The sequence below is a fragment of the Pecten maximus genome, chromosome 1, assembly GCF_902652985.1.
Source record: "Pecten maximus chromosome 1, xPecMax1.1, whole genome shotgun sequence".
In the NCBI taxonomy this organism is placed as follows: Eukaryota; Metazoa; Mollusca; class Bivalvia; order Pectinida; family Pectinidae; genus Pecten; species Pecten maximus.
This window is the reverse complement of record NC_047015.1, coordinates 44,346,749-44,372,433: the sequence shown is the minus strand read 5'-3', so window position 1 is coordinate 44,372,433 and position 25,685 is coordinate 44,346,749. Positions and strand designations below refer to the sequence as shown.

The 25,685-nt window shown below is 36.6% G+C and overlaps 1 protein-coding gene across 1 annotated transcript in view; it reads left to right on the top strand.

Annotated features, from left to right (window-relative positions):
- Positions 1-24,830, top strand: part of LOC117344732 (helicase with zinc finger domain 2-like) — a 50,868-nt gene extending 26,038 nt beyond the window's left edge. The window contains 19 exon segments of the mRNA XM_033907591.1: positions 213-598; positions 600-1,599; positions 1,873-2,185; positions 2,713-2,923; positions 3,308-3,415; positions 4,079-4,599; positions 5,091-5,555; positions 9,833-10,024; positions 10,523-11,318; positions 11,828-11,909; positions 12,121-15,928; positions 16,618-16,703; positions 17,214-17,465; positions 18,107-18,492; positions 19,026-19,238; positions 19,680-19,901; positions 20,168-20,324; positions 21,111-21,278; positions 21,921-24,830. Of these exon segments, the coding sequence (XP_033763482.1) occupies positions 213-598; positions 600-1,599; positions 1,873-2,185; positions 2,713-2,923; positions 3,308-3,415; positions 4,079-4,599; positions 5,091-5,555; positions 9,833-10,024; positions 10,523-11,318; positions 11,828-11,909; positions 12,121-15,928; positions 16,618-16,703; positions 17,214-17,465; positions 18,107-18,492; positions 19,026-19,238; positions 19,680-19,901; positions 20,168-20,324; positions 21,111-21,278; positions 21,921-22,030 (9,476 nt within the window). The 3' untranslated portion in view covers positions 22,031-24,830.
- Positions 24,831-25,685: the final 855 nt, after the last annotated feature.

Genomic DNA, 25,685 nt, shown 5'->3' with positions numbered 1-25,685 from the left:
TTATGCTGAGAAAACGTTTTGTGTTTTGTAACACATTCCTGTGATATTTTTTCGAAAATTCCATTACACCCAGCTTAGTCTTCCATAAACTTAGTGACAGTGTGTTGATGCGTTAAAAACTTGTCTTTAAGGTGTAATTTGGATGAAGCAAATACAAAATTTATGTTCAAAGCAGATTTAGAATGAATGACTGTTTATTTTGTTTATGTTAGCAGGAGGCTTTTTCGGACAAGAAAGGCCACACTATCATTCAGGTCCTACCACCAACCAAGGACAGATGAGACCTAATCTTATGCAGGCACCTACTCCGAAACCAGCATCAGAAATGCCTTCACAGGTAACAGAAACCAACCAACCTGTCACAATTCTCAAATTTCCATTGAGAGACACTCATGACTTCAAACTAGTGTGTAAAGTGTGCTTTGTGTACGGTAACCAGCCAGGATATTACATGCCTCAACAAAAAACTCACAAATGTGAGGAAAATGTGCTAGCAGTGAAACTTAAGGGACAGTCAGTGGCCTGGCAATGTATCCGTGAACGCAAAAATCATCGACAGTTTCCTGGCAAGTATATTCTGTGCAATAGTGTCTACTACTGGAAATCCTGGCCTGTGTAGGTATGGAGAAGAATCCTGTTCTTTTGCCCACAATGTGGAAGAGCAGAATTTATGGACACTAGAAAAGGATGAAAAATTTAACATCACAGAATTCATCATGCAGAATCGATCAGTTAGTGTAGCTAAGGGTTTCACATTGGAAGATGTTCTGAAAAAACATGGGGGATCTTTTGATTTCATTTGCAAATTCTGCTATAGTAATACACCTAGAATCATTTCAAACAAAGGATCTGGTGATTTCTGCAAGAGTCCAAAAAGGCATCAGTGGTCAGAGTACAAGATCATGGCCCACTTCGCAAATGATGGATCAATCAAGCTCATCAATCAAAGAGGATTTCTACATAAAACTGCTTTCTTCAAAATTTGCAAGTGGCTGCAATATTGTAGAAATCAAATCAATGCAGAGTGTCGATTTGCACACAGCTTGGTGGAGAGAGATATATGGATGCTGGAGAGAGATTCTGGGATGTCCAAGGAGGAAATTGTGATGGAGATCAATAAAGCCATTGCTCCACTTTTGAGTCAGCAACATGAAGCTTCACCTCCTGTAGATCAGACAGTTATTGTACGTTCTGCATACGCAGGAACCACACCCTCGTCAGTTGCAGCACAGAAAGCACCTACAAACATTGCTACAAATGTGAAACAAAATCTAGATCTGGAGGATAATGAGTGTCCGTATGTAATTACTGCTATATGTCAAACCTGCTGGAAGAATGGAAAAAAGAGTGTTCAGGATGGTGACAAGGATCGCTGTGTGAAATCCCACTCCAACTGGAAAACAAACAGGATCTTTTTGCTTGCTACTGCTAACAGGGAAATTAGACCATTACCAAGAAAGATCCCTGGAGGTTTTGCCTTTATCATTTGCAAATTTATCAGGAATAAGACAAAATGTGGCTATACGGGAGGAGGGTACTGCCAGTTTGCCCACAGCCAGGAGGAGTTGGAGGTCTGGCAGTGGATGTGCACGCACAGCTGTAAGTAACAACAGATGAAACATGCATGTGGCAATATGAAAATACCAGGCCAACATTCATAAAATTTGAAAATTATGAAAAATGATAGAAAATAATTATCATCAAATTAGTAATCTCTGTCCTAAAGTTTCTCTAAATCTGTGTAGGTTGAATTTTCCAGTCCTAGCAGTAGCTGAATTGATATTTAAAACAGAAGGTAATTAAGTTATATTGAAAATGTTATTCAACTAAATACATACTTGACGAAATGAATTTTTCTGTTGTGTTATACAGTAGCTACCCTAGATCAGCTGCATGAAACCAGTAAAGAAAGCCAGAAAAAACGCCAGTCCTTGGTGAAGTCCAAAATAACGAGTGGGGAATCTGTAGTTGCTGTTAAAAATGTGATAACCCTACCTATCCAGTCCAACTTCAATCCCCTGTACTGTGCCTATTGTGGCAAGCAGTGCAACAGTCAAAAACAGTGGGATGAGCATTGTGCTTCTGAGCGACATAACTTCAATGTGAGCTCTGACAAAGAACACCAGTGGAATTACAGACAACCACCCTGGGGTGTGCCTGGCAGTAGCTATGAACTCTGTCCCAAGTAAGTGTACCAGCTGTTCCTTCATTCTCTTACAGCAATTGCTTCCAATGGTTTTGTATTGCTAGTAAAAAAAACATTTATAGTTGAGGAGTGTGTGTGAAAGGCTATTTAATTAAAACTTCCAATTTCGGGGAGAGCAGTAACTCTCCATAAGTTTAATTGAAATTCTTGACCTTGGCCTCTTGATGAATGTAGGTTTACATGCCTTCATGTTCCACGTTTCTTTTTGTTGAAGTGTAAGTATAGATAATCAAAAATGTTTGTTTTGGTAGTTTTATCAAATGATCAGAAAGCCCATATTTAGCTTATACACACCTGAAGAACCAGCTACCTATTTAGGTTTGTTTTTATGGCTAAGTATGATATCTAGTATGTTTTATACTTCCTCACTATCTACAACATCAATATTATGTAAATGAATAACAAAGAGAGAATACTAAGCATCTTCAGTTTTTTTCGCTTTAATTTGTAGTAATTATTATAGACACTTTTTCTTGTGTAGTAATCAGGTTTGATTTTATTTGCAGAAATGAAAATGGAGGAAAATGCACCTACTCCAATGTGCCAGACATGTATAACATGTGTACTCATGCTCACTCGATTGAGGAGCTGGAGGAATGGAAGGAGAGACATGAATGGAGACTGATGAAGCGAGACATGGCCCGCCAGGAAATGGTCTTCTCCTACATGGACCAGCTCCTGGAGAAATATGAACAGTCAGAATCGGCTATAGGAGTTGTAAGTGTTGTTGATCTCATCAAAAAGCAATTCACACAAAGCAAATTACAACAAATTCCAAAGGACCAGAGGGAATAATATGTCATATATATGAAATTTGTTTAGGATTTCAAAATAAAAATTTTGAGCAAAATTCAGGGATTTCAACTTTTAATACTTCACCATAAGGAATCAAATCTTCATTTTTGGAAAGTTTTATTGTAACTCAGAACTGGATGTGAAATTTCCCAAATGACTTTTTAAAGTGTTAATGGCCAGTTAAGTAACGAACAAACCAGACTTCTTTTATTCTTAAAGGTGGAAAATAAATTTCTTTGGCTTTATTTATTTCTTTAAACTAGTGATCAGAAATAAAATACTATAACTTGATTTATTTCTTTACAGATATCAGAAGACCTAGAGGGAGTATCTGTCACCTGTGACCAGGACCTAGTCAGATACGAGGAAAACAAAAATGTTACCTTTTTGTGGACTTTCCTTATCAAATCTCAGGTAATATCCCGTGATCATTGTGTGAGTGATATGTTATTGATGAATTCTGTGAACTACACCAGACGCTTTAGATCACCTGAGACAAAGTCTGGGATGACCTATTGCAATCACCTTTATTCCGTTGTCATGAGTAGACATTGTTATTTTCTCAGAAATCCCTAAACCAATTTTAATGAAATTTTGCAGGCGCCTACCATGGCCTCAAACTTCGGGCTTTTCCAGTAAAACATTTACCCCACCCCAGGACTCCAGGTTTGATTAAGGGGTACCACCCATAGAATTTATTTAATAAATAACATAGAAGTAATAGGAAGGCAATCCAACCATGTATAGAAGTGAATTATTGTGGAGTCCTGGGTTCAGTTAGATATTTTAATGGAATAGCCCTTATGAATAATGTGGTTCCCAGTCCATTCACCCAGAGGCTGCGTGGAGGAATAATTATTTAAAACATTTCCAATTAAAAGCAACCGTGATTGTTCCTGTCTGTACTTGATAAAATATGATAACTGATCAAAAGAACTTTTATTTATGTAAACAGTGTGCAAAGTAATAACTTATAAAATTTGAGTCGTTAGCTACTTAAACACTTATCTTGCACTGAAGTTCACCATAATTAGAAAATTGGATTTATATTGGTACTTTATATTTCTTCTATTTTAGGTTCCTCTTCAAAAGTTGGCCTTGCTGTATAACAAGGACCGTCTGCACTTTTCTTTGTTGGGTAAAGGACTAGCTGGACACTGCCAGATAGCCCAGGGCAGTAGCTGTGAGGAGATCGACCAGGGAAGTCCATGCTACAAGGTCCAGGTCAAGTTTACAGCTGCCATGTTTGGGTCCTTCAGCCAGTGGGTCATCTTTGACTTTGGAATGGAGCCGGTTCTTGTCAGAAAAATCTCTGTAGAAGTGGGAACGATGCACATGCATGAAAAGATCAGGAGCTTGAGACAGCAGCTGAAATTTGACCGCTGGACAAGCGAGAACAGAGTTATCGTCAAGAATGAATCGGAATGGGTAGATGACCTTGAGAAGATGCTGACAAACAAGTACAAAGCTCCATCCGAGGCTGACAGTGTAGTCACCCAGAACAGTCTAGTTACAGAACTCAACCGAAACAACTATATACATAAAATGAAGAAACTCTTGGAGCTAGAAGAAATTACCAGACATCAAATCATAGCTGAGTATGTGTTGACAGTTGGGCATGCATTGATAAATCACAGTTGGATATGTGTTGACAAACCAGTCTCATCCATCTGATTATGTTTGGTCTGTTGATATGGTATAATCCAAATCTACAAAATTTCGTAGAATAACACTAGCATATTCAACCCATTTTCTTTGTCCATTAAGTTGAGTATGATTATACAAGTGATATCACATTGCATCAACAACTATAACATTGCTATCAGTTATTTTTACTAGCAGAGTTAGAGTTCATCCATGGGTTTTCAGATTACTGCATAGATTTGATAATTTCTTTGTGATAAATTTCCTCCATCGGTTCTCGGTACCTTTTACCCCGATGGAAATGTAAAGGTCGAAAAAGGCCACGGTGAAGTTCAGGGAGTGAGAAATTGAGTTGCTATGGACATATTTAATGCAAATTGACTAATATTTAATAGAATATTTGAAATAGTTTGTTGCTTTATATAATTTAAATATTTATATTCAGGTACAATCTAGAGGTGACAATCGACTGTGTAGGAGGTATTGAGGAGGACACTTACCTGTATGCTCACACTGGAGAGCTGTTTGCTAAGGTACCACTTAATGACTATCTGACAGAAGACACTGATGCAGGCAAACTCATCTTGAGCAGTGTTCGTAAGGTTTTGATTGCACCCACAAACGATAGCAGCAAAAAGGTGTTTGAGGCAGCCATTGTAAGGAAAGACAATTTTGATTATGATGGGAGAGGGAAAGAGTACATTTACCTGTGTTTGTCCAAGGCATGTGTAAGTCAGCTGAACCTTAGGAGGAACATGAGCATAGAAGTGGAGATTCAGTTCCAGATGGACCGCATGCACTTTTGTATGATGCAGTTTGCCATTGACAAGATGAACACCACTGACGTAGTCTTCCCAGATATCTCCAAATACAGACCGTTGTGGAGTGAAAGACATGACCTCAAAGTCAGGTAACCAGCAAATTCATTCGTTTAGTTCTTTATATGATATTTAAGAGCAAGGCCTTCTTTAAAAATATCTTGGGTTTGCTCACTTTGCTGTAGCCTGACCAGGGGGTTTTACATATGGGTAGGTAGGTAGTGCTGAACTTTTTTATTCAGTTCTGAAAACAGATTTTCAACCTTCAATACAAAGACAAACCAGAATATAAACTGTTTGGAAATCATTATTTATTTTGTGATCTTAAACAAAAGAAACACACACCAAGCTTATTTGGGTTTGCGAGACATATTTTTGAACTTGCAAAGCAACTTCTTGACATAAATATCCGGAACAGTCAAGTAATTCCAAAAAAAACCCCAAAAAGTTGTATTTTTCACAATAAAATTTTCTGATTAGGCACATTTTTTCTGGGTCGGGCGGGTTATGCCAAACCAACTATATTTTTTATTTTGGCCCAACCCTAGCAAAGAACTTCGACCTATAGTCTCTTTTAGTATCCCACTCACATCTGTAACTATAACGATGAAGTTTTACCTTGTTTTACTTTATATATTTAGCTTTTCTGATCTGTTCTATAATGATGTTGGTATCATCTGCATTGCTTTCAATAATTCAACAACATACAAATTTGGTCATCCAATATTACTTCACTGTTTCAGTGTGCTGTGGTTATTTATATCCATGCCATGTAGTAAAATTTGTATAAAAGAAACTTGAAAAGAACTGAAATGTGTTTTATTTTGTGTTGAAAAGTTGTATGAATCATACGATGTATTTTAACTGTTCTGTAAAAGTGAAGAGCTCTAGGTATTCAGGATGCGGAGATGATATATGTGAAATAATAGTGTAGTTACTAAGATTCCAAACATGTAGTTGACATGTGAAATCTGTAGTTACTAAGATTTCAAACATGTAGTTGACATGTGAAATCTGTAGTTACTAAGATTTCAAACATGTAGTTGCCATGTGAAATCTGTAGTTACTAAGATTCCAAACATACAGTCAAACCTGTCTATAGCGACTGCCCAAGGGGAGACAGAAAAACGGTCACTATAGACAGGTTGCCTTTATAGACAGGTCAAAATTATTGCACCAACCAATTTACTTAAAACTGCCATAAATAAATTGTCATTGAACAGGGCATTCAGAAGACCAGTCAGAAGTTAAATAAATGCATAAACTTTATAAATCTGAAGGGTTTAATATTTAATGATTTGTGGACCCAAACACAAAATATAACTCAAAATGGTCTTATGGATAATTTTTTTTTAATATTTTGTTCTGAAATAATGCTATATGTATCTATCAAATTATTTCCCTTTCTTTCATGAATAAAGAAAAAGAATACACAATAATGAATTAATTAATTATATTTGTGTTACTACTAATTATTTTGTGTTATAGTCTTACTTCTTAAAACCAAAATTTTTTTTTTTTTTACCCACATTGAAATCCGGATATTTGTGTCAGTTTACGACTTTTTAGGTCACCTGAGACAAAGTCTCAAGTGACCTATTCTAATCCCCTTTTGTCCGTCGTCGTGCGTCGTCCGTCGTCCGTCGTCCGTCCGTAAACAATTTACATTTTCGACTTCTTCTCCAAAACCCACCAACCAAATTCTATGAAATTTAGGAGGAAGCTTCTATGGCTAAAGGTCAACCAAAATTGTAAATTATATGGTCCCCACCCCCCAGGGGCCTGAGGGGCGGGGCCAAAAAGGGTCAAATCTTCTTCTCTACTCTCAGATATGCTGGAATCAAACATTCTTCATAGATGGAAGGGTCTTAAGGTGCTTTACCAAAATTGTAAATTTCATGACCCAGGGGTTTCACGTTTGTCCCTGGGGAGGGGCTAAACTTTACTATAGTTTATATAGGGAAATCACATTTTTGACTTAATTGATTTTATTTCTATTGGAATTCATTCTAATTTTGTAAACATTGTCAGCATGGGATGACAGTTTGATGGCATGCACATGTTGGCCCTGACTGACCTCCAGGGGCTGATGGGCGGGGCTAAAAAGGGCCAAATTGACTGAAACTTCAAAAATCTTCTTCTCTACTCTCAGATATGCTGGAATCAAACACTCTTTATAGATGGAAGGGTCTTAAGGTGTTTTACCAAAATTGTAAATTTCATGACCCAGGGGTTTCACGTTTGCCCCTGGGGAGGGGCTAAACTTTACTATAGTTTATATAGGGATATCACTTTTTTGACTTTAATTTATTTTATTTCTATTGGAATTCATTCTAATTTTGTAAACATTGTCAGCATGGGATGACAGTTTGATGGCATGCACATGTTGGCCCTGACTGACCCCCAGGGGCTGATGGGCGGGGCTAAAAAGGGCCAAATTGACTGAAATTTCACAAATCTTCTTCTCTACTCTCAGATATGATAGAATCAAATACACTTCATAGATGGCAGGGTCTGAAGGTGCTTTACCAAAATTGTGAATTTCATGACCCTGGGGTCTCAAGTTTGCCCCTGGGGCGGGGGTAAACTTTACTATAGTTTATATAGGGAAATCACATTTTTGACTTTTATTTGTTTTATTTGTTTTGGAATTCATTCTAATTTTGTACACATTGTCAGCATGGGATGACAGTTTGATGGCATGCACATGTTGGCCCTGACTGACCCCCCGGGGCTGATGGGCAGGGCTTAAAAGGGCCAAATTGACTGAAATTTCAAAAATCTTCTTCTCAAGACTGAAATAAGGTGGAATCAAATACTCTTTATAGTTTGAAGGGTCTTATGATGCTTTATTGAAATTTTAAATTTCATGACCCTGGGGTCACAAGTTTACCCCTGGGGAGGGGGTAAATTTTACTATAGTTTATATAAGGAAGTCACATTTTTGACTGATTAGTTTTGATTTCTATTGGAATTCATTCTGGTTAACATTTTCAGCATGGAATGAAAGTTTAATAATATGCATATGTTGGCCCTGACTGACCCCTAGGGGCTGATAGGGGGGGGGGGGGGGGGGGGCAAAAAGGGTCAATTAAATAAACTGAAATATTTCAAATCTCAGGTGACCGTTAAGGCCCATGGGCCTCTTGTTATTAGTATTGACTAATTAAAGATGGCGGCAGTGCAAACGCTAGTACCGACAGCTACGATTAAGAAAGGCATTATTGGCTTTCATGTGAGTAAATCTTGTTGACAGATATGACCAGTGTTTGTTATTGAAGTGATGTATCCTAGTTGTAATCACAAAATTAACTGACCGTGTCAAATGAAGCCACCTGTGCACAGTTGTAATGTAATACCGACACGCATGGTGACCCGACTCCTCTCTTACTGAGCCCCAGGCCAGGGCAGCTACAGTAATTATAGGCTAACAGGTGGTAGGGGTCTTTTGTTTATATACTCAGGCCAGGGTTGTGGTGGTCCTTTGTTTGTATAATCAAGCCAGGGTCGATGTGTCTGAATTTTCCGGGGATTTTATGAGGGATGACTGCCGAGAGCAGAAGATGGCTGACAGAAATCGGTCGCTATAGAAAACAAATTAGCGACCGCCGTGCCGAAATCATTGGTCGTTAGCCACATTAGACAGGTAGTCGCTATACAGAGGGTCGTTATATAGTAAAATCTCACGGGGAATCTTAAACCGGTCGTTATAGACAGGCAGTCGTTATATACAGGGGGTCGTTAGAGCAGGTTTGACTGTATAGTCACTTTTAGTATCCCACTCACATCTGTAACTATAACGATGAAGTTTTACCTTGTTTTACTTTATATATTTAGCTTTTCTGATCTGTTCTATAATGATGTTGGTATCATCTGCATTGCTTTCAATAATTCAACAACATACAAATTTGGTCATCCAATATTACTTCACTGTTTCAGTGTGCTGTGGTTATTTATATCCATGCCATGTAGTAAAATTTGTATAAAACAAACTTGAAAAGAACTGAAATGTGTTTTATTTTGTGTTGAAAAGTTGTATGAATCATACGATGTATTTTAACTGTTCTGTAAAAGTTCAGAGCTCTAGGTATTCAGGATGCGGAGATGATATGTGAAATAAGAGTGTAGTTACTAAGATTCCAAACATGTAGTTGACATGTGAAATCTGTAGTTACTAAGATTTCAAACATGTAGTTGACATGTGAAATCTGTAGTTACTAAGATTTCAAACATGTAGTTGCCATGTGAAATCTGTAGTTACTAAGATTCCAAACATGTAGTTGTCATGTGAAATCTATAGTTACTAAGATAAATGTTAGTGGTGCATTTTATCATGTTGGTGATCCATTACCTATATTATACCTTTCAGCTCGGACATCTTGAATGTTGAACAGATCCAGGCTGTGAAACACATTGTTGCCCAGAGGTCTGGGTACACCCCTCCATTTGTCATGTATGGTCCTTTTGGTACAGGGAAGACCGAGACCATTGCACAGGCAGCAATGGTACTGCTGAAGGAAAAGCCAACAGCAAGGATTCTCATTTGTGCTCAATCAAACAGGTAAATACTAAAGAATGCTTTGTTAGCTAACCTGGTCTGAAGAAGCATGTTGAGTTTTTGCCATACGCCAGCATCCACTGTTCTTCTATCAAAGATTTCATTGAAATTTCTATTTTAGGGTAACCACTGAACAAAATTTCACCATATTTCAGTTTTACTGGAAACATTACCGATATATATTAGATGGTAGAGACTCAAATTTGTACAAGTGGTGGGATTTGGCCAAAACATTGTTATTTGGCCAGATTGCCATGTGAGTTCTCTGTAACTGCTCTGTGATAAACTGTAAGATGAATAAAAAAGGGCTTGCAAATGAAGGTGGCTATTCCTTAAAGAGATGAGGTTTCAAATTTGATATTCAGAATTTATCTTCAATACGAAGTAAAATATTCAGTAATCTGTATGATTAATTGGTAAAATAAATGTGCTGTAATTGGTGATCATTTTGTGATCATATCTGCAACAAATCAGTTACTGTAATCATATTTCTTTATGTAGTGCTGCAGATTTGTACATCCTGAAACACCTGGGACCTTTCCTGAAGAAACACCCTAATATAAAACTGAGGAGAATATACTTCAAAGAAAGGCGTATCAACACAGTTAACAGAGACGTGAAACCCTTCTGTCTGCTCACACCAGACTGTAGTGCCTTTGGAATGCCAACACGCGAGGACATTGAACTTCATCAGATAGTTATTGTAACTCTGTCCACATCACTGGTGCTTACCAACCTTGGTCTTCATGGTCACTTCACTCATGTCTTCATTGACGAAGCAGCGCAGGCATTAGAGGTAGAAACCATCATGCCATTATCTCTTTGCAATGAAAAAACATGTGTAGTGTTAGCTGGTGACCACAAACAAATCAGTCCGAAAGTGTACAGCAAGGAAGCTCGTAACCAAAACTTTCACATTTCTCTGTTGGAGAGGCTCTACCAGTATTATGACTCTCATTCCAGCAAGATTGACCAGGCCAGCCCTGTCAATATACTCCTAAACATAAACTACCGCTCCAAACACGAGATTCTCCGATTCATCTCTGCCATATTCTATGGAGGTCCTGACAAGCTTGAGTCACAGGCTAAACTGCCATCAGTGTTGACAATCACACCATTGACATTCTACGCTGTTCAGGGACGGGAGATGCAGGATAGAGATGGCACATCATTCTACAATCTCTCCGAAATCCAGGAGATTGTTGAACGAGTAGAAGAACTCTTCCACAGCTGGCCCCAGGAATGGGGACCTCGCCAAGCAAAGGATATTGGAGTTGTCACACCATATTTTGATCAGGTAGCCATATAGATTATATATATACTTATTTAGTAAGTTTTTGTAGGAAATATTGAAGAACAAAAATGATTAGCCTGTTTCCTCTAGTCCAAACACCTGATTTGACATTTTGACCGAAAGATTTTGGCCATGATATTCAGGAGTTGAATCGTACTTAAAATTGCATATATATCAGAAAATAAAAATATAAAAAGTTTTCAAATTTAAATGCTATTAAAAAGCAAAAATAGTCACTATAGTTTGAATGTTACAATTAGACTTATGAAACAGTATCAAAAATAAAATATTTAAATATTTGTTGCAGTATCTTTCATAAAGCTAACATTCCAAATTGAACATGAAATGTAACTTTAAATTGCTGGGACAAAACAGTTTCTTAGAACAGGTTAACTGACCTAGTTTTCCTGATTATGAAATATTAAGCTTTTTGATAATCGATACTATGGTACTGTGGTGCTTAATTTAGATCTAGTTCCCTATAATAGATTAATCTTTTATTTCCAAATTAGGTCCAGTTGATCCGTAAATCCCTCAGAAAACGACACCCAGAGCTAGGGTCTGTCACCGTAGAACGGGTCAACAACGTGCAAGGTATGTAGTTAAAGCAAAAGATTTGTGTTAAATGCACCAATCTAGCATTGACTCATTGATATAATTTCACTGGAAATTGAAAAGTTTATCTTATTGGGAAGCAAGAGTAGTTCACTTGGTAATAAATCTATTGACTAGACATATAAGCAATGGGCCCGCCCGGGTATATATGAAAAATGTTAAAAGTAAAATATATTGATTTGTTTTGCAGGAAAAGAATTCCGAGCCCTTTTTCTCTCTACTGTGAGGACATGCAGCATTTTAGAGTCCCCGACAACAGCTAGCGCAAATACAATCGAAGAAAGTGACTTTGGATTTCTGTCGGATTCCAAACTACTCAATACTGCACTGACCCGTGCCCAGTCCTTTGTCGCTGTTATAGGAGATCCAGTAGCCCTCTGTGCTGTGGGAGAGTGTGTAAATGTGTGGAGGCTGTTCCTTAAGCACTGTGATAATATGAAGAGCATCCATCCTTCAACAGTTACGCTTAATACTGTCAAGCAACAAGTATCCAACTTGCTCAACTCATCAGCTAAAGACCGCATGATGGAGATTGTGAGCCAGCGACGACAAAATGCAAATCCAGATATTGACATGAGGCAGTCTGTGCCTGCAAGTTCAGATGGCCAGTGGGAGGTCCCAGCTGGCAATGTAGCCCAGATACTCAGCGGCCACACGAATGGATTCGACACTGTCATACAGAGGCAGACTAGTTTTGAGGACTACCTAAATAACCTTGATGTTAATGACTTAGCAGATGCAGAAGATGTTATTAAGCAACTGGCCAAAGAATCAGCAGGATCAGTCAATTACAATGATTACAAGATTCGAGAGGAAGATGAGCATGCTGTATTGCATGTTGGTAAAACTGCGGATGAGGAACCAGAGGATGAAATTTATCCCTCTGTTTTCAATGAAAAGAACCTGCTAAATTTGCTGAAAGTCCAACCAAATCAGTTCAAACTCTGTACTTTGAGAGTTATGTCCAGGTCTAAAATGTATGCTGAGGTCCATGATTCGTCTTTACCCTACAGCAAAATTCTTATCAACACCAGACAGCATTGTGGTCGTGCATTTGATATGGATGATGTAGTAGTGCAGCTTTCGTCGTCAGACACAGCAGAACCTGTAGATGGTTGTCCACAAGGCAAGGTTGTAGGCGTACTTAGGAGGAGTATGGATATAAAGAACAGACTGTTTGTGTGTACGGCCTCAGCTGATAATACCGGTCTTATGTGGCCCATAAATCAAGGCGTCCCTTGCATATACAACCTCTTGACACCATCAAATGTGGAAAATGTAAACTGTAATTTGGTGTGTGTCTATCGCTATTCACAGAGCAAAACTCTGGCTTTTCATGAGTTGGTGGAATTGGATTGCACAAAGCCGTCTGATAAACTCTTTGTGGTGCAGTACCTGAAATGGGACACAACATTTTCCTTACCCATCGGTGTTGTTGTGGGCTATATACCAGCAGGTACAAAGGTGGATTTAGGTTTGCAGGTTCTCAATGTAGAGCACAACATCCCAAGAAGGGTGTTCAAAACAGAAGTTGAAGGAGAGATCAATACCAAGTATCCCCAAACTTACACCATTCCAGATCATGAGATTCGTATACGTCATGATATCAGGCAAGATTGGACTTTCTCAATCGACTCGCCTGGTGTTGAAAGCATCAGCAATGCTCTTAGTGTAGAAGAGTTAGGTGATGGAAGCTATTCGATAGGTGTTCATGTGGCTGATGTTGGATACTATGTCAAGAAGGACAGTATAGTAGACAAAGAAGCCAGGTCACGTGGAACTTCTTTCAGTACACCGAATAGCACAGTCAGTATGCTCCCTGAGAGACTAGGGTCAGAGTTATGTAGTCTAAAACCAGGTGAAGATCGTCTAGCCCTTTCAGTGTACATGAATGTTTCTGCTGCTGGAGAGGTAACTAAAATTCAGACAAAGAAATCTGTGATCAACACGAAGTGTATATTTACATACCAGGAAGTACAAGAGACGCTGAATGATCCTGGGGCAGGCGCCGATTACCTGAAGAGTTGTTTGCTTGTCCTCTATCACATCTGTATGATATGGAGAAAAGAAAGGCTAGGGAATGCCAGTAAATATCACGACCTTAAAACACGAGAGAAACTGACTCCAGAAGCCCACCTCATAGCACAGGAAATTATGTTGAAGACTGATCATCAGGTAGCCAAGCTGCTTGTTGACAAATTTCCTTCTACTACTCTCCTCAAATGTCAGAAACGACCAAAACCAGTAGACAGAAATAGGTGGATGCAAGAATATGCAGCTGATGCAGTGAATTCCATAGCCTTGACAAAGCCATTCCTGGATGGTTCTGCAACCTGTAACTGTAAGCTAGCATGCACCTGCATTATGAATTACATCCGACAACTGGGAAAGAAGCCACAGGATCCTTTCGAGATGTTGAGTATTCTTTGGGAATCCTTATGCCATGCAGCAGATGCTGGTGAAATTGCTTACTCTCAAAGTTATGTGATAGAACCAGAATATCATCCTCAGTTGATGCTTGCTTTATCTAAACTACATGAAATCCAGAATCCACCTGTCTTTGTCTGTTCAGGAGATACTACTGAAGCTGACCAGGGATACAGCTCACTTAATCTTTCTCCATATGTCTCTTTCACCAAGCCTATCTCTAGGTATGTTGATCTGGTTGTAACTCGCTTGATAACGGCAGTAATTGAAGATCAGCCTTCTGTTTACAGTCAGCAAGAAATCCAGTCCCTTTGTATACATCTGACAGCAGTTAATCGATGTTCTGATTCTTATGATAAAGCTGTACATAGTCTCTATCTGAGCTCTGCTCTTAAAGCCCGTCCACTTGTACTACATCCAATCATAAGGAATCTTGATGAAAATGACATTCAGTTGTGCTTTCAAACCATTGGTGATATCCCTAACAGCCACAACAGGATCCAGCTACCTTCATTGCAAACATCAGAGAAACCTAGGCTTGATGAAAATAGAAGTGTTCAATTGACCTGGCAAGATAGGATTTATGATGTAACATCTAAGATTACCAGGGATCTAACTAATGTGTCCACCGAAGTTCTAAATCCTAGCCGATTTATATCCAGAATTCCAGCATTCCAATGGCAAAGGTTACTGAGTGCAATTCGCGAGGAAAACATGCAGAAGCTACAAAGTGCAGTTACATCAGTGCGACCTCATGTTAAGCAGCCTGCTCAGAGTGAAGGATATGTGGTAGATGTGTCTGTAGGTAATAAGATAAATGGCAAGATAAAACACTACGCAGACTTTACGTTGAATCTCTCTACCTGTGATGTCGTACAGGTGCAAATGTCAGCTCAGTTACGTAACGGCCTCATCACCCCTTCTGTACAGTTACTGAGCTTAACTCCTAGTCTAGAAGTCTGTCTAGAGCACCGAGAAGATCCACTCAAATGTTTTTCCCAAAGCAATGTTTCTCCAGCAGATAATACAGCATACCCAGATGTAGCTTCTTACCAACAATTATGGCTGCCTGTTCTAGGCTTAGAATCCGCTCATAATGCCGTAACATCAAGTCAATCAGTCGTCGTAAAAAATCTATGTATGGAATGGAAGGAAGAAAAGTTTGCTGGAACTTCAAAGATTGTAGCCAGTTTTACAGTACCATTCACTTTCTGCTTGGAACGTCAGTTTATAGTTACGAACGATGTCAACCTCGATGACATTTTTTCTCCTGGAAATGCTAAGCTAGCATCAAGCTATTTTCAGAACTATGCATGCGTGCGATACAACAACTTGGAGATAGCAGATGACCCCAGCTTGAGTGAAAGTGTTGCATTGTTAGTTAACAATGGTATGCCCATATGTTGGGTAGGACATTGTCAGATTGTGTCAGTCAGTAGAGTCCGTGATAATATTGTGGTTAATGTTGTCCTGATGCACAGTAGTTCCACTATTCCTTCACAGTTATTCGGCCCCCAGGCCAGCACACTTCTTTGTACTCTGGAATGGATTCCAAAGACCAAGCATGACAGGTAATTAAAAAAAATACCTTAATATATAACAATATTCATTTATTTGTAAATAGACATGTACATTAAAGACATATTAAGAATATTATAAGGACTATATTTTTGGCATTACTGGTAAAGTTGCAGCATAAACCTATATGTGGAACCCTTTTGGAAAATCAAGATTAAAATGTCTTCACAAGGAATGTGCATATGGTGAAGTTTTAGCATCCTGGGTGTTTTCTCAAAGTATAAAGTTAAACATTTATTAGGGAAATATAAAAGTTTTGAATACCATGTGTTTATGCTTTCAATATATATATACATAATTATGACCCTTTGTTGAGCATGCATTGATTTGTCTGGGGTTAGTCTTATGTACTGTTTAATTTCATATGCATGTATATTTTTCTCTTGGGATAGTGGGGTGTCTTCAGCCAGTGCTAATTAGTTGTTGCTAGTAAATCCTGATTGGAACAGTATATATATACGTAGGATATAAGGTACATGTACTTTACTACCACAAATGAGATAATATACTACCAAAAAATCTGAAAAAATAGATCAGAATTGAGAGTTCACACAAGGAATAATTTATCAATATATTATTTGATATTCATGAAGTGTCCACAATCATTAAGCATGTTATATTTAATACTAAGTTACAACACTTAATATATTGATGGTGTTATGTATTTTGTGTTGTATCTCAGGTTAATGGAATATTCTGTGCAGCTGTTAACAGAAGCATCCCAACTTGCTCATGATATTGTATGTGGAAGAGTTGATGGATCTACAGGTAAGTTTGATTATTTGTAACAGATTGATGTTTTATGCAAGTAGTTTGCTGATATTTGATGTATTATATTCTGGATATTAAACAAGGAAGTGTGTCTCACAGAAAAGCAAAGAAAACCTAAAATAAAATGAAGGCAAATAGTTTTTGTATCGGTGTTCAACTTAAAACTTTCATAATGGAAAAGTTGAGTAGACACCTAAATGTTTGTTGTCTGTAATGTGGACATTCAGTTAAACATTCATCATTGAGAATACCACCACCCCTCCCTGTTATAATAAAAACAAAAACAAAAAATGCATCATCTAGTTTGAATACGATTCATTTATATATGGCACTTATGACAGTGTTTACCATGCATCTAAACTGTCTTAAACCGTGAACGAAAGTTCCAATAGATATTCCCTGTTCTGTTAATATATATACAATTGTACAACCATTACAATACCACAGTGAAAGTCCATTCCACTCTTAAAACATTCCTAAAGTAATCGTTCGTTTTTTAATTTCCAGGTAATAGTGATGCAGAAACTTTGTTACAACTGCTAGTGACAGGCATACCAAGACTTGCTGATGACCAGATCAATGCTGTAAGAATGAGTCTCCAACAACGCTTCACTGCTATACAGGGTCCTGTAGCCTCTGGCAAATCACTCATAGCAAGCTACCTAGCTTACTTACTGTCTCGACGTAATGCCTCTGGAGGCCGCAAACTACTGGTACTGCTGTGTGGGCCAACAGACCAGTCGGTTGACGTTTTAACAGGTATGTGTTGTTAGAATGGATTTCCTTCCCATATAAGACTCTTTAAGAGAGGTTTGCCACCTTTCTTTAGCTAATTTCACCATTGGCTAAGTTTAATTGCTTTTAGTTACCTTGTTACATTTGGGGTGGAAATCAGTAGTGTTCTATTATAACCATAAGAGTATTCTTGTTTCTTAATAAACTTTCATTTCACAAAAGCGCAACCTACATATTGGATATCATGTCGCTTAAGCATGTTTTTTTTCCCAGAAACAGCATGCACGTAAACAATTTCAATCTGTATTGGTTCTATCAAGTGAAATATTTAATGGCAAGCTCTCATAAACTTATGTTCTTATTATTTTGATATGTGTGTGGGACATAAATAACCCCAACTGGTGCTTGTCCTGATGTAAGTTCAAGCTACTAGGCAATGCTTTTACAATAACAGATGAGTACATTATACAGAAAGGCTCAGTATTCAAAAGGTAGGAACCTGGATTGTAGAATAAAATATGTTGATTTTAACGAGTCTTGGTTATTTATCAGGTTTGGAGTAAATTTCAGAAATACAGAAGCATTTTTATTTTGAACTGGAGTTGACTCATAATGGGTCCTTCTGTCTATTCATCCATTTGTAATATCTTAACTGTTAATTTCAGCAAACTTGCAAAATCTAGGAAAGATGTGTCCGAAAATACTGAGAGTGTTTAGTGAAGAAATTGAGCAGAAGGAATTTCCCATACCGGGATCCACTGTTCCAAGTAATGAACAGAAACCATTAGGAGAGGAATTTCTCTCACCATCTCCAAATGACACCTCTCTACATCATGTTATCCGACGAGGTTCCAATTCATTCAGCCAGACCATCAATGAGTATGACATGCTATTTAAAATGTATCCTGATGACATCTCACCTGATCAAGTGGAGGAGTACTGTAAAATGAAGTCTCAAGCTGAAGCATCAGAAATACACAATGCAGAGATCATTCTGTGCACATGTGATACTGCAGCCAGTGCTAAGCTATCTAACATCGCTGTTGAACAGGTATTAATGGTTTCCTAGTACGTGTTAGTTGTTACTAACTCTTGATGTAATAGTCTGTTGATAAAAAAGAATATAATATTAAACAATTATTGACTTTGGATGAGGTTACAACCAAGATTTATCAACCCAAAAAGTCTGATTATTGGCCGAGGTGATTATTGGATTGTAGGTTTGATTTATTGGCCGAGGTGATTATTGGATTGTAGGTTTGATGAATCACGGTGTTAACCAATATCCAAAGTTGAAATTTGTTTTATTGAATGACTGTGGTGAAAACTAGGACGTGTTGCATGTTTTCGTCTTGACAGCAGAACAAAGTCAGTTGATAAAAAAGTTCATAATAGATGTAATTACTCTAGTTATATCTGTTGACAAGGAAGAGACATACATAATTATAATAATGCCAGTGTTATTTGTAGAATTTGATTGTAGGGCCATGAAAGTTAACAAAAAAATCTTGATAATTCATGAAAAATATTATGTTTGTGTCTTAAAAACTGTCCCTAACAGCAGTATGAAATCCTTATTGACAGATAATAATCGACGACTGTGGTATGTGTACTGAAGTTGAAGCTATGACTCCTGTGATTCACCACACTAGCGCTCGGCAGGTTACTATCCTTGGTGATGCCATTCAGCTACCTCATAATGTCGGTAGTTCCTCAGCTAAGACCCTGAGCCTTAAGACATCTTTACTGCAGCGATACATTGAAAGGGCAGTGGTGCTCAAAAAATATTACCGTATGGTGAGTATATATAATATTGTTGAAAATTCTCATAACGGAACTGCAGTGTGCAATGAAAGTCCAGTTGTCCATTTGTCATAATATAGATTTTATATGGATGACTTGCATCATTTTCTATCTTGCTAAGTATTAATTGATGGTACCATGAAATAAACTAATTTTGGTGTGAATATTCTTCGCTAACAGAAACGCCCCTATCTTTTATGCAGATCAGGGAAATACTTGTCTCCATATGTTGAGATGGGAGTAGCACATCATAAACCAACAAGTTTTCATACAATTTTAGTTTTAAATATTTGATGCATGTTACTTTATGTTTGTATCAATGTTTTTATGTGATCTTTATTTCTAGCATTAGAGATTAAAGAATCTGTTGCTTGAACCAAGATTCTTCTTTCACATGTTAAAACATATGATTTTATGTGCATTTCTGTCATACAGCATGAAGGAATAGCATCTTTCCCGTGCGAGCATTTTTACGAGAATACTCTTCAGTATGGGACTGTTGAACAGCGGGTTCCAGGAAAAGTTAACGTCTGGCCTGCTGGACCGAATCAGCCATTTGTTTTCTGTCATGTGTTAGGCAAGGAGGAAGCTGTTGCATTCAAGACCGACACAGGATTGGAACGCTCATATCTTAACAACATGGAAGTTAATATTGCTGTATGTATAAATCAGGAAATTTCAATTACTTTTTATTGTAATGCATTGAACTGATTCCTATCTTAATTTGCAGGAAAAAAAATAAATATATTTGCTGCTTTAACATTCCAAGTAGTAGTATTGCTATAAAATGAAAATAACAGAACAAAATTTGTACAGTTAATTATGTTTGTATGAATCCGAAAAAATAATCTAATAATCATGAAAACTTTCTATATAGATATCTCAACATTTCTTTGAAATCTCTTATTGGCTCTTCTGTTTAGGTAACCGCAGCCAGTAAGTTTGTAAATCGTCATGGTGTGCCAGAGTCCAAAGTCATTGTTCTTACTCCGTATCAAGTACAATGTGAGACAATTAAGAAGATGCTGCTGAATGCTGGCCATAAGAATATTAAAGTCTCTGATGTCCTTTCTGCACATGGTAACTAACTTCACAATTTCTGAATCAATTTTCAGATCACCTCAAGGCAAATTCTAATGACTTCTAGCTATCGCCTTTTTTTATCATAATATATATTGTGTCTGTAAACAATTCACATTTTGAACTGCTCAAAAACCCTGAGAAATGATTTTATATGAAATGGCATAAGAAGCTTTCATGGTCAAAAGGAAATAAATCTGTCTGTAAACCACATAGTTCCTTCCACTAGGGCCTGAAGATTTAGGCTGAAAGTCATCAGATTCTACTCTACCCTTGTGGCATTTCATTTTTGCACTTTCAAACTTTGACCACCAAATTTTCTATGAGCCCACATAAAATTTAGATTTTTAAATTGCATACAATATACAGACACCATTATTAAGGGTATCTTTATGCAAAAAAAATATAATTGTCACTGGGGAACTATAGTCTTCGATATATGTTTTGACTCCATTTCAGAATATATTCCCTTCTGCGAAAACTGCATGCAGACACTGTGTTTTTTGCTTGGAAATCAACATTTTTTGTTACAATTCATTATCATAATGATATAAACGCTTTACAATAACACGCTTATCAGACAAGCGTTACTGTGATCTGAATTATATTCTGCTCAAAATTGGATTCTGCGTCTGAGTATCCGGATTTTGCCTGCCTTATTGATGCAAGTATGAGTATTTTGCTTGCATTATTTGCAAAGAATTGTGCGTTAATACGTATTCACGCAGGCTATCTGGAGCACTGTATACGTTTAATAGATTCAATAATGATCTATTTTGATTTCAGGTGGCGAATGGGATTATGTGATCTACAGCACTGTTCGTTCCTTACCTCAGTTTAAGATTGACAGATACAGCAGTAGGAAGTGGTGTGAAGATCACTTAGGCGCCAGCGATGACCACTGCCAGGTCAATATTGCTCTAACTCGTGCCAACAAGGGAATAGTTCTCATTGGTAGGTTCTGCTCATAGATTATCTCCTGTATTGTATTCATTTCTTGTATCTTAACTTTTCATGAAAATAATTTGGTAATTCTCCAGAATTACATTAATGTGATGGATATTTCTTTTTATTTGCTTGCTGATAATTGCCACCTGTCAGCTGTCATTATGTATTTACTTGTACAGGATTGAGGCACTCTAATTTGTAGAGGTCAATATACAAAATACAAACAAAATAAACTGACAATGTACCTGTTGTTTTTGAGATGATGTTTGGTACTCTGAACAAACCAGTAATGAAATAGAGTTTTACCTTGGCAGTAAAAATTAGTACAGTTTACCAAACAAAGCTACCACTGTAATAGTAAGACATGTTTATGATGAATCCCATGGTGAAGGGGACAGTTTGTTATACTTGGTAGGGTTAAAAATATATAAGTTTGACCAAAATTGAGAATTTTGATTTACTTCGTAACTAAAAGGCAGAAATTTGAATTAAGCCTGTTTGTCTTAAGAATGTTTTACTGTATGTATAATGAGTGGAAATTAACACTCTGTTGTCATGGATTGTGTAATAGCAAGACAAACAGCTGATGTCTATATTGATATGTACCCATTGTGCAAATTTGTGTTAATTGAAGATTTCTATATACAGGCAACAAGTTCCTGCTAAGAAGTAGCTACATGTGGGCTAGTCTGCTGAAGAAGTATGAAGGATGTGGGGCAGTTGTGGATAGCCAGGCTTTGTTGAGGCTGCTTGGTTAATTTGGATACCTGGTTGTATGTGCTTGTACAATAGTTTAATGAAAAAACATTTCAACTATTCAACACAATTAGACCTGAAGAATACAGAGGATTATATATATTAAAAGCAGTTCACAGTAGATTTCCATTTATTAAATCTATCAGCTTTTTACCTGTTGAAGCTTTGTTGACATAGAATTACCTGAAGTTATGCATATTATTTCCATATATTTTGAAACCTAAAATATCACCTGGCTTGGACAGACAAGTTAATAAATTCTCTTTGGAGATATTTTCTTGTGGTATTGTAAATAATGTTGGTGACACTAAGTTGATTTTATAGAATTTTGTGATCGATTTTGTATAATTATCTCCTAATATTTGTATGACATTATGTAACCCTACCATGCACAAATATATTTTTATTGATATTTGAGAGGAGGAAGTGAAGACAGTTGTAAATGTTGTGTGTGTGTGATGTATTTTTCAGAGACTAGCTTTTGATTAACCAGTATTTGTGCCTTATCTTCTGCACTTAGAATCTGACTGGGAGAAATAGGCACCGACGACACAACTTGCTTCAGAGACTTAAATGATATACGCAAGTGCTGAAATAGTGCTACATTTGAAGGAACAAAAGAAATAGATTATAGTAGATAACTATTTTCACAAATAAAAAGCTATGCAATAATTTCATGCATTTCTGCAAGTGTTTATGCATGAATAAACATATTTTAAGGTTACATAGTAAAATGGATATAGATTTGTTATGTCATTATATTGAACTCTGCAATGCAGATTTTTTGTTTTCAGTATTATTTAAGTAGTTTTAGGATTGAGTCTATAGTTACATTTTAGGATATTGGTTGTCATGTATGAAAGCTTGCTAATATAAACTTTTTTTTTAAAATTTATCAATATTGAAATTAAATATTAATCATTCAATCAAATACTTGTAAATACAACGTACAACTATATTTTCAAAATTCGAAATGAACAGTTATGCATCATTTTAGCTAAGTACCAAGTAGTTATTATTTGAATGTAAATAGACATGATTACATCATATAAGTAAATGTAGTATAATTTCAAAATTAGAAAGGAAGAGTTGTGTATCATTTGATTGAAGGTATCAATTTGTGATCAAGTTATTGATTTTTTTTATTTCTGTACATGTCATGTGAACAGACCCTGAATCAATTTTAAACTTCAGTTTTACGTATTAAAAGAAAAGCAATGGGAAGAAACTGGAAAAGTGTTGCAGATGCAGCAAAGAGGAGGCAGAAATACTTTTATTTTTTGTTTATTTTCATTTAAATCTATTTTATTTGTATGTCCTGTTATATAAATAAATTATTTAGATAAGTGTATACTGTTGAAAAATACATATACTATAAAATGCCATGTTTAAGTACAATTGGTTGATTATTTTGAATTGTTGATGTGCTTGGTGTAATGTGTATGTTAGTAACAAACGAGAAGAAAGAACACATCAGGTGTTCTTAGAAATTGATTGAAATGTGAATTCCATTGGAAAGGGAATTGTTTCTGAAATATCTGTTCCAAGTTTTGTTGAAATAGTTCTATGAATTATTATGAATTTTATTGGTACTTCTATTCTTGGAATAACAATATTTCAGAAATCAATTATATACAATCACCAAAAGTATTGAATTGATATTTTTTTGCTGTGTTTCATATTTGTTTTTGTGTTTGACAATGACGATGATGATGAGTCCTATATATGAAGTATTTAAGGATGTCTGGCATATTTAGTAGTGTTGAAGGACATTATACGATTGTTTTATGGTGTAAATTATATAACAAAAGTCGTCAGGTGTATCAAACTGTTACATGGTGCAGATTAAGATTTATCGTAGTGTTGATGATGCTGTTGAATTGTATTTTCTAAATAATTGATGTACCATTTTTAACATGATACATAATCAAAGTTTGCCTTCAAAACATTTATTAGTTTACAGGACATTAATACATTAAAACATTTAACAATGGAATTCCTAGATCAACATTATTAATTTAATTAATGTGACCTGTTTAGGAAATATGTTGAGGAGTATTGATTATGTTTCAAATAAGATTCCCAATCAATTTGTGTATACATGTGACTGTATGGAATTGACATCACATATATTTTCCCTAGTTATACTAACTTTGTACTTAAGTCTTTATAATGTCTACAACAATTGCAGTAAAACTAATTGTCATAATCAATTATTGTGTTTGACGAAGTCCCATTTTCTAAACTCTCATTCAATATCCATAATAGATTCTATGAAGATAGAATTTTTTTTTTTTTTTTTACAATTTTCTGTCGTTTGCTGGAAAGTCGACCAAGATTCATTGCTGTTATTAACATTGTTGTAATAAATTACAGTTGGTGTTCTACAGTTGGTTGTATTCAAATTAAGTACATTTGATTCTTAAATAGGACACATTCAGATAATGATGTGTTACAGGTTGTATTATTATCAAGAAATATCTAATCGACGATAAGAATGGAATATACATTTTATCATTTATTACAGTAGCTGTCTTTAGACTATGTTAAAGTACACTTGTTCTTGCCATTTATAAAATACAAAATTTGAAAATTTTCCTCACTCAAAATGAAAGACCCAATAGTTGGTATTTCCTAGAAGTTTTATCATGTTTACAAGTATCTACTTGAAATCTTCCTAGATATAACCTTATGTTATTAGATTATTGATTGACATTAACGCACAGAAAACAACTGAATCCTGATCGATATTCCAATTTATTAACAAGACCAAATAAAGGTTTATTTCTATAATTAAATATATTTTTGTGTCTTTTCTTCATTTAATTAGCCAACATAGCGAGGCAAACTTTATTCTGCCTCAACACCAAACTTTATGTACTTTGATGCTCATATGTCTAACACTGGATATCTGACCTTGTAAGAATGTCCCATGTCTAATCTTTGAGCAAGAAAAAACCCAGCTACAACTCGTTCAATATGTGTTCATCAAAATTTCAAATCACATCAGAAACTACAGCAGGTCAGGAGTGTCTTCCAGTCCAAACATAAGCTAGACATATTGACTAACAGGTTTAGCTATTATTATTATGTCTCACCAACAGCTATTGTAGTATCGGCCTGTCTCTGTGTGAGATGTATGCGTGTGGTGAATGTGTTTTGGAGGGGGCTGCAGTATGATTTGTCATACCTCGGAACTGATGCCGATTTTATAGTGCTAGCTTACTGAAGCATACTGCCGAAGACACCCAGCAGGACACCCCATCTGGTCACATTATACTTACAACGGGCGTACCAGTCGTCCCACTCCCAAAAATACTGAGCACTAAGCAGGAGTAGCAACTACAATTTTCAATAAGACTAAGTTTCCGCAAGGGGACAACCCAAAGCATTCCTCACAGGGGCTAACACTCAACTAAAGACCAAAAGTGAGGCAGTGTCAAGTTGCTAGAAAGAATATAAAAGATGATGGGTAGCAGGGAATTCCATTCTTGCGCCCTACCTGCAGGGCAATGACGAACTAGTACAGAGGAAACCTAGTGGGCTAAGGAGATTGCGAGAGGTACTGCTATGCATCATTGCTCATCAAACTATTAACGATGATATAATTAAACCAAAACTCAACGAGAATGGTCAGTGCATGATACCTTGATTTTC